General features: G+C 32.9%; 1 protein-coding gene across 1 annotated transcript; it reads right to left on the bottom strand.

Moving 5' to 3' along the window:
• Positions 1 to 174: 174 nt before the first annotated feature.
• Positions 175 to 4,005, bottom strand: LOC105792612 (bifunctional TH2 protein, mitochondrial). Its single transcript, XM_012621272.2, has 6 exons — positions 3,613 to 4,005; positions 2,719 to 2,827; positions 1,940 to 2,230; positions 1,408 to 1,822; positions 1,019 to 1,279; positions 175 to 880 (listed from the first exon to the last, which is right to left on the bottom strand). Exons 1-6 carry the CDS (start codon positions 3,816 to 3,818, stop codon positions 465 to 467), a joined length of 1,698 nt encoding a protein of 565 aa, XP_012476726.1. The 5' UTR covers positions 3,819 to 4,005; the 3' UTR covers positions 175 to 464.
• Between the last annotated feature and the right edge of the window lie 6,061 nt (positions 4,006 to 10,066).

Raw genomic sequence — 10,066 nt, forward strand, 5'->3', positions numbered from 1 at the left:
GTTACATTAAGCTGTTTTCATTTATTTCTTAAGACGTGGTAGCATCATTCAACTTTTTAATGGAACTTATTGATTCATTCACATCTTTCTTATAATTCATACACACTGTGAGAAAGTAAATAAATTTCAGTGGGAGCAAAAAAAAAAAAACACTTTATTCAAATATATGGTAATTACAGTAATATTGTCAAAAAGTTCTCTGTTAAAGATTTCAACAGGGGCCAGCCGCCCAAACATATCAAAAAGGGTTTCTTTGGGTTACTGCCCCCCTTTGCCCCTCTCTGTAAAAAATGATCCTACTCCCACTCTATATCCGACACATTTTCAACAACACTCACAATACATGAAAAAAAACTTGTGAAAGAACCCGAAAACTTGAAGATACACCCAAGTCAGAGTAACATAGAATCCTAACTAAAATGAAAAATGACGCCTTTCCAACCCAAAATTTACAAAAAAAACCTCTAATGTCCCAAAAATAAGGCATGAATGTCATCCCAACCAGAGGCAGTGTAAAGAATGCCTGATTGGCCCTTCCAAATACAACAGCTTCCATCGGCACCATATTCCTTCTGTTTCTTAACCAAACCAGGGAACAATGGCACAAACGAAACTCCATACTGATCCCCCACTGTTCTTAGGCTTGAACTCGATCCAATCACTATACCTATATCTGCTTTCAGTAGGCAAAGCAAATCGCCTACCGAGTCCCCAATGTAAACAGTTAAGTTCCTTTTGTCATCGCTACAGCCTTGAATGATTTTATCGAAAGCTTCAATCTTGTCGATTGGAGACTGCACTTCCATAATGATTTCACCCGTGGACACAGATTCTTGAAAGCTGAGTTCATTTGCGTGTATGTTCACAACATCTAAACCCCCTGCTTAAAATCAACAAATTGGTTTGACTTAGAAACAAATAGACCTTCGGTTTCTATTGAATGTTAGACATCGGGGATATTATTCAGAACCTGTTGCTCAAGAGATCATAGTGTAATGCTAGGAGGGAAGGGTCATACCTGACGAAAATGCAGCCCGGATGAGATCACCACACCAACAATAAGAAAGAAGATGGACATTGGCATTAAGGTTTTCATCCCTTACAATTTTCTGAAGGAAATTAGTGCAGCCATCTTGAAGAATCAATCGTTCACCGGCTCGTTTAATGTCTTCAAAGTTTAGACCCTTCAATACCCCTGATTCGATCACTCTAGAATTTGCCCTTTTCTCAAAATCTGAGAGTTTCTCAAGTGCTATATGCAGAGTTTCATAGTTGAACTCTGTAAAACCACGTGAAATAAAAATATCAACAACAAAGGAACTAACTGAAATGTTATCCAGCAAAGTCTGTTTGAAGATTAAACGTAGAGTAAAAGCTTTAAAGTGGTATTGCAGAAAAACAAAATACCTTTCTTGGATGGCAACATGCTTTCTATGCATTGTTCATACTCTTCTGTGTATTGTTGGGAAAGTTCACCCCATGTGTTCCTCAACTCAGAAGAAGACATCCTAGTAATTTGACCTTCGGGTTGGTTCTGATCAGATTTAGGAGCGGTCACTATTGCTATCTCGGCCAAAATGGCAGATGAATCAACAACTGTGCAAGTAAGATCAAAATCAGAAAATATCATGAGACAATCTCCGGCAGGGTCATGCTCCTTAGTCAGAGGAATAACAGTGGGCTGAGTAAGCGTTTGAGCATAGAAGAATTCTATTTCAAGTTTCATTGCTTGGTGATAAAGCTTCTCAATGATGTTTAGTTCCTCGCCTGTCAAAGAGACACTAAGTTTATCCAGCAAGTCTTCTGTTTGCAGAGTTGTCGCCTAAATTCAAAGAATCAATAGTTGAGCCATGGGACTTAAAAGGCCATTTATTTAATGATATTCTCCTCTGAGAACCCAGCTGACCATTAGAAACAAAGACTCCAATCAATGCCATACCTGAAAACCCTCGGAAGAATAATTTCTTATCCACTTTTTGTATGGGTGGTCATGCTCATTGGGGTCTAGAAGTGCCTCCAATTCTTTACCAAGAAAGGCATACAGCCTCATGCAAGGTGTCATAGCCCCCAGAGTATAAGCTGCAATCTTTGTTTTCTCAAATGGAGTGTCAAGTTTTCCTGGAGCTTTCAGTCCTTCAACCTTCCCCGAAGCTGTTGCCAGTACAAATTCTGTGTACTTTAAAGTTGCAGAATTGATAGGGCATTCTTTCACAAAGTCCAAACCCCACTCCTGCAGAACTCCGAATTTCAGATAAAGAGGAGACCCTCACAGACAAGAACTAAGGACTAAGGAGATACTGATATGCATATGGATTGTAAACAACATAACAAGGCAGATAGTACTATCTAAGCTCTGATTATTTCCTCAAATCTCGATATAAGATTTCTCCTAGTTATAATTTACTGGACTTAATCATATCAAACTCCAAAGTCCAAACCTCATCAAAATCCAACATTATCAAGATTTACTTGGTATAGAAGAAAACTTAGGATTAAACTTCTACTGAAGATGATATCACATGCAAATTGGACCCCCGAGGTAGCATCTTACAGACGCCAATCTTTTCCAAGTAAATCCCGCTTTACCTCGGTAAAACGATATTTTATATATCTACAAGCAATGGCTAAATTGAAATTCAATATCCTTTATCCATCTTCAACTTTTCCAATAATTGAGCATGCGCTAAGCAAAAGAAATGATGGATCCTTTCATCATACCTGTACAAAAGAATTATGCAATTTCAGCGCCTCCAAAACACCCTTCCTTAGCTTAGAGATTGCTAACTTTGCATCGTCATCATCTGCACAGTCTTCTGCCAATTCATACCTAAAATCCGGATCAAAGAAAACAATAAATCAATTAAGGACATTCTAATAAACAGCAGACGTCAATTCTACTTAAGAACTCGATGAGAAAAGGTAATTACTTAAGCAATGTAATTACCTTTTCCATCAAATAATAACAAATATAACCATCCAATTGGCTACTGAGAAAGCTGACAAAAAGAAAAGAAAAGAAACATCCGAACAATTACTTAAGTAACCAAATGGTGCTTGGAAATTAAAATTTTCACTCCTTTCCTTTTCCTACACTTTCTCAGCAATCAATAACTAAGATTCATTAACGTCTAACTTTAGATGCAGAAGAAAAAATAATATTTATAATTAAAAATATTCATTTTCAGTTTCTTCTAACCAAACTGGGTAAGCAACCTAAAGAATACTCAACCATCCAAGATTGAGATTCCAATTCACTTCCCTTTTCTCAGACCCCAAAAGCAACCATCCAATAGTACCAAAAAATTAAATAAATTAAACAATGAAGTAAATTGCATTCACAAAATTCACCTATTTAGCAACAGATTATCAAGAAAAAGAAACTGAAGATTCTACTATCCAAGAAATGATAAATTTTAATACACAAGTTAATAAATGATCACAAAATAAAGCCCAGAAGGAAAAAAGAAACCTAAAGAACTCAAGCTTGTGACTACATTTCTTTAACAGAAAAAGAAGAAAACCCAAAGATATATTCTCCAGAACAAACAAAACCCAGATTGAAAATCCATGGAAAAGACAAAGAAAATGTTAAAAGAGGAAAAAAGGACTAACGCTTGAGCAAAAGCTTTGAGGAAGTGCACATCTTGGGCAATACAATGACGAAAGGTGTCGATCTCGAGAGACCCAGAAGCCAAACAAATAACAAAAGGCGAGTAAAGAGAAAGCACAGATTCTCTACGAAACTTGATCCAGAACCTGCTTGCTAGACCGTCCTCGGTGGGGATAACGGCACCAACGGACTTAGGAGGGATCGCCATTGGATTTGACGATCTCCGAGTTGGAGTAAGCGGCGGCGGCGGCGGCGGCGAGGAGTGGACTCGGCGAGGGGATTGGACGAGTGGGAAGAGGGTTTTGATTGGGTAGCAAGAAGAAGAAAAAGAGTAAGCGCATCAAAGAATGGCACTTGGCAATTGGCTCTTTGTTCGTAATGGTAATGCTAATGGTGAGTGGAGATTACAGTATTTATAGGAATCTATAATTGTCCATGTTTCTTCTTTTGGGCCAATAGCATCTATTTTATTAGTTTTTTTTTTAGAATCTATTTTATTAGTTTAAAAATAATAAAATATTTATTTTTATTTTAATGTTTATAAAGTTTATCATTTATATTTTAAGCAATTATCTTTATTACATTTAATAATTTTGTATATGAACCCAATAAATATTTTTAAAACTAAACATAATAAAATTACTAATGATTAATTTTAAAATTAAAATTATTGATAAAATAATAAAAATTATGCTCAGAGTTAATGATAAAATATACACGAGAAAAAGTGGGGAACAATTATTTTTTTTAAAAGATATAAAAGTATTTTTAGTTTTAAAATTAAAATGACTTAAATACCCGTGAAATTATGATATTAGTCAATGTACTATGTCTAATTCATGTTTATTCTATGCACTTTAATTTAGTTATTTTAGTCTTTATATTTTTCAGATTCTAAAATTTCAGTCCTCAACAAATGGTTATCATTAAATTCATTAAGCTTTGTTATTTTCAAAATCTTATGCGACAAATATATTATCATATACGTAATTATATCAGCTAGCAATTTTCATATATTAGTCACAAAAATCCAATCAATGGATTCAATAGCTGTAGTTTGTGTCAAAACTAAGAAAGATCAAATTGAAAAATATCGATTAAATCTACAACTTTATACATATTTTAAGACTAATATAGCAGAATTTATGTAACAGCCTGATTTTTCAATGGTGTCCGAAACAGTAGGTCGAGGCCACCAAATTCAGTGAATAAGCTCGTAAATTTATTATTTAATATTTACGAGTCAAATATAGTTTTAAAATGGTTTTTGAATTGGTAATTTATATTTTATAATGATTTATTAAGTCAAGTAGTTTTAGAAAGTGAGGTATCGGGACCTCGTTTCTATAAACCGAGTTGTAAATATTTTTATAAATATTTAAGGAGTGTCATTAAGGTAGTATTAAATTTTCATTGAAAAATTTTAACGTTTCGATAGTTAATTCATTAAGAATGACTAAATTTAAAAGGTGCAAAACTTACTAATTATAATATTTAAGTGACTAAATGGCTTGATTAATAAATAAAGAAGGACCTAAGTAATAATTGTACCTAAATTTAATGGATGATGCCGCATAATAAGAGAAAATTAATAAAATAAGGCCATTCAATGGCAGAATTGTAATTTTGGTGAAATTCAAATAAAACAAATTGAAAATTGGAAAGTTTCAAAACATTTTCTTCAATTTTCGGTTCAAAATAGACATAGGAGAGAGCTTAAGTTGGTTGTTCATATTTTTGCTTCATATCAAGATCCCGTAGATACTCGTGAAAAAGAAAAAATAGTAGAATAATCCCTAAACTTCTACAATTACTACAATTCAATCTATGTAAGTTCGTACAGTTAAAATTTAATATTTGTATAAATTGATGAATGATATTATTTATTTATTCTATTATTGAAAATAAATTATTGTTAGAATTATAATATTAAATTGGATTTCAGTCTGAATGGAACGCGAGATTTGAGTACATTCGTAATTTGGTGTATGATGGTATTAGAAAGAGACAACAATATTTTTTCCAAGTAAATCGGGGTTCAACATTTGTTGTGAACTTTCTTGTTTTACTTTCTGTCTAGCGTATTTGGGTGAATCAGCTCTTACGAGCTTCTGTTCAACTCTTATAAGCTTCTGTTAACAATATACTTTCATCCGTAAGTCGTTCTTCGAATGGAAAAATTTTGGTAAGGTGATTTATTAAATGAATTTGAAAGATATATTATTTATTTTTATATTTGATTGAATATGGATGTATTTATCAATAGAAGTTGTGAATGACGGGAAATTGACAGTGAATGACAGGGAATTGACATGAATGATTTTATTTATTTGACTTGTTAGTAGGTTCGGTAAGATTTTGTTTAACCTATCAAACTTACTAAGCTTCATTAAGCTTATATATGTTGTTTAATATCTTTGTAGATTTTCAAAAGGTTGGACGATCGGATCAGCACTCAAGTCACACTATCCAGCTTATCTCGGTAGTTTTTGAAACATTAAATACAATTTATATGGCATGTATAGGCTTTTGTTCGATTTTGGTCAAAATTTAGGTTATGCAAATATTATGACTAATATTTTGTTTATATAACAACTTACATATTGGTATGAAATTAAGGTATGATTGTGATGTTAGTATAAGTGATATAAGTATGTAATTGAGTTATAGTGAACTTTGGTAACTTAGTTAGATACATTAGATAGGTAAGTTTGGATATTGGTGGACATATTTTTAAATTGTCATTAGAGGTACCTATGGGTATATTGGTTGTATGTGATAAAAATACATGTTCAAGACTTAATTTTAGCTTGTGTTGAATGTCTTGTTGATGTGGCTTAGAAAATGACCTATTTTCGTCCACACGGGTAAAGACACAGGCGTGTGTCTCAGCCGTGTGTGACACACGGTCGAGGTGACACGGCCGTGTGTCCTCTGTATCTTTTACAAATGCAAGTCAGTATGCTCACACGACCTAGCACACGGGCGCGTGACTTGGCCGTGTGACCCAAGTCAGAGAGTTACACGGGTATGGACAAGGGCTAAGACACGATCATGTGTCCCTATTTTGAATGCCCACACGGTCAGAGACACGGGTGTGCCTCCTGACCGTGTGACCCCTACAGTGTTGAAAATTGTAAATATTTTTGAAAAATTTTCTGAGTTTCCGATTTAGTCCCAACTTGTTTCTAATATGTATTTCGGGTCTTGAGGGCTCATTTAATGGACGATATATATGATTTTGATTGGTTTTATTATGAGTATTGATATGTAACGAAACATTTGAAATTTCTGTCTGATTGATCCGTAAACCCCAGTAATACTCTGTAACTCTGTCCCAGCAACGGATACGGGTTAGGGGTGTTACAATTTAATTGTTACCGTTTGAATCATGACTAAACTTTTAAAAATATAGGAACTAAAAATGGCTATTTAAAAAAATACATGGGCTAAAACTAACAAATTTAAAGTATTGAGATTAAGTCATCAACTTCCGCATAATACAAAGATTGATAACAAAATTTTATCTTATTATTGTGATTTTATTTTAGACTATTTTTAAAAAAATTAAAATTTTATTAACTAAATTAATATCGATTAACTTGTGACAGTATCTCAAATTTATGTCGTAGATTAAAATTTCTTTTTAAAAATTGTATTTTTTATTAAACTGTATTATATGTTTTGGGCTTAGTTGAATCATCTAAATTGACCTCTTATAGAACGGAGGAAAATCATAACTTAAAACAACAATATTTTTATATATATGAATGTAAATCAAAATATCATCATACCTATTATTTATAGGCTTCGTATTCTCTATACTGGGCTGATTAGGAAGGTGCCCAAATCAAACAATCTAGTTGCATGTTAGGAACACTAGATTGCTCCTGCATGTTGTGCTTCTTTGATTTAGCTATGAAAACAGAGAAATGCTTGTAGAAGCATTTTGAACGTAATAGAGGAAGCACTAGTGCTCTTGCGGGAGAACATCCCTTAAAAAGCCTTCATGGTCTACTTATTCTGGGCTAAGCTTACTTTACGAGTTTTTTTATGCTAGTTTGAACTTGAATTTATCTCACTTATTTTAAATTAAAATACAAGAAAATAAATAAAAATATGAATAAGACTCAAATTTTGATATTTATTAAAATATTAACAAATATTTAATTAATTAAATTAATTCTTTATATTCAGCCCAATTGATTGCGATAATGTTATAGCGTAATTAGGATAATAATAGTGTTATATATGATAAATATGCCTCCAAAAGAAAGAAGATATATAATGATAAATGTGTAAGCTTATTTGGCAGCTCATGTCCTGAATTTCAACATCCAATACCTTTCAATTATATATTCATTTCATGAATTTTGTATAAATTAATGGGTAAACTACAAAAGTGATTACATTTGTTTGTCTCAGATTACATTTTAATTACTTATATTTGAAATGTTACATTTTTGTCACTTACATTATCGTTTTGTTATAAAGTGGTCACTCTACCATTAAACTCTGTTACCTCCTTAACGACAGTCCTACATGGCAGTCCAAATGGGTTTTTAAATGCAAACTTGGATGTCCATTTTCTAGGATGAAAATAAGTTTTTAAATTAAATAAATTTAATTTGGATTGTCACGTAAAACATCCAAGTTGGCATTTAAAACCCATTTGGACTGCCACATAGGATCGTTGTTAGGGAGGTAATGGAGCTTAACAGTAGAGTGACCACTTCGTAACAAAACAATAACGTAAGTGACTAAAACGTAACATTTCAAACATAAGTGACTAAAATGTAGTTTGAGGCAAACAAAAGTGACTATTTTTGTAGTTTACCCTAAATTAATATTAAATTTTTTAATCAAGGTGTATAATTAAATTAATAATTAAAATAATTTCGAATAAGATTTACATAAAGTGAAATTAAACCAAAATAAAATTGATGAGAACAGTTATTAAAACATTTATTTAAGGTTTCAAATTTTCAACCCAATTTACATTGATTTTGTAGTCAAGGAAAAAGCGCTAAAATGGAACAAAAAGAACTCTTTGTTGTAATTAAAGTTGATCAAGGACTGGGTTCGGGCTAGGCCAAAGCAAAATTCTTGACCTATTTTTTAGGCTGGAGCTTGGCCCAAAAAATGTGCTTAGAATTTTGTCCAAACCAAAGTCCAACTCGGCCTGACCCGCCTATATTAATTTTTTATATTATTTTTATATAAAAATAAATTTAAAAATTATAATACATCAAATAAACTAAAAATGTAACACCCCTAACCCTTATCCTTCACCGGAACAAGGTTACGGAGCATTACTAGACTTTTCAGATCAATTACGAACATTTCATATTATTTAACATACATATCAAAAACTAATCATAAATCACTCATATTGTCCCTTATATGAGCCATCGAGGCCCAAAATACACTTTAGAAACAAATTGGGACTTAACCGGAAACTCAAAGAATTTTTCACAAAATTTCAAAAATTTTCCTAAATGTAGGGGACACACGCCCATGTAAATTTTTTTTCCTAAATTGGGACTTAACAAATTGGGCATGTCTCAAGCCGTGTGGGCATTCGAAGTAGGGCACACGACCGTGTCCCAGCCTGTGTCCATGCCCATGTAACTCTCTAATTTGGGTCACACGGCCAAGTCACACGCCCGTGTGCTAGGCCGTGTGAAAATACATAGACATTTTGTTTCTCAATTTTAAGGATGCAGGTGACACACGGCCAAACCACACGCCCATGTGTTAGGCTGTGTGTCACACAGGGTTGAGACACACGCCTGTGTCTCTGCCCGTGTGGACGAAAATAGGTCATTTTATGGCCAAATTTCTCACCTAAATTTGATTTCAACCTAAACATTTCAAACTTCATACTCATAGACCATAACAAGACCTTCAATACACTCAACTCAAGCTCTAAGCATGTCATATTATCTCATATATTATAACATATCAAATTTACCCTGTAACAGCCCGATGTTGACTCTAATTGGACAAAGTGGCTTCGGTACCACAAATCCGAGTTAGAAAAATAATTTAAAATTATTTTTGGCATTTATAATGAGTGAATTACTATGTGTGAAAATTTTGTATAAAAATTTAATTGTTCGAGGGTTCAATTTGATAAAAAAAGGCTTAATCGCGTAAAATAAAATTTAGAGGTTAAATTTAAAAGCACCCAATTGTTGTTGTCTTTTTAAATGGGAGGATTTAAGAAGCAATTAGCCCATAAATTAGATAGTGGGTGGCAATGGTCAACATTGCCATTGTATTATGTGTTTTATAATTTATTCAAATAAGGTTAAAATAGTAAATTAAAATACATGTTAATATAGGTTAATTAAAACAAAAGAAAAATAAATTCATCATCATCTTCCTTCTATTGCCGAATTTGAAACAAGAGAAAAAGAGTAAAACCTAGCTATATTCGGCCATTGATGAGCT

The sequence above is a fragment of the Gossypium raimondii genome, chromosome 8 (genome assembly GCF_025698545.1).
Source record: "Gossypium raimondii isolate GPD5lz chromosome 8, ASM2569854v1, whole genome shotgun sequence".
In the NCBI taxonomy this organism is placed as follows: domain Eukaryota; kingdom Viridiplantae; phylum Streptophyta; class Magnoliopsida; order Malvales; family Malvaceae; genus Gossypium; species Gossypium raimondii.

Coding starts and splice junctions, on each gene's coding strand:
- LOC105792612 (XM_012621272.2), bottom strand. CDS start 3,818: ATGGCGATCCCTCCTAAGTCCGTTGGTGCCGTTATCCCCACCGAGGAC. Junction 2,828..3,612: donor CTCAAAGCTTTTGCTCAAGC/GTTAGTCCTTTT, acceptor TCCGGATTTTAG/GTATGAATTGGCAGAAGACT. Junction 881..1,018: donor CCGGGCTGCATTTTCGTCAG/GTATGACCCTTC, acceptor GATTTTAAGCAG/GGGGTTTAGATGTTGTGAAC.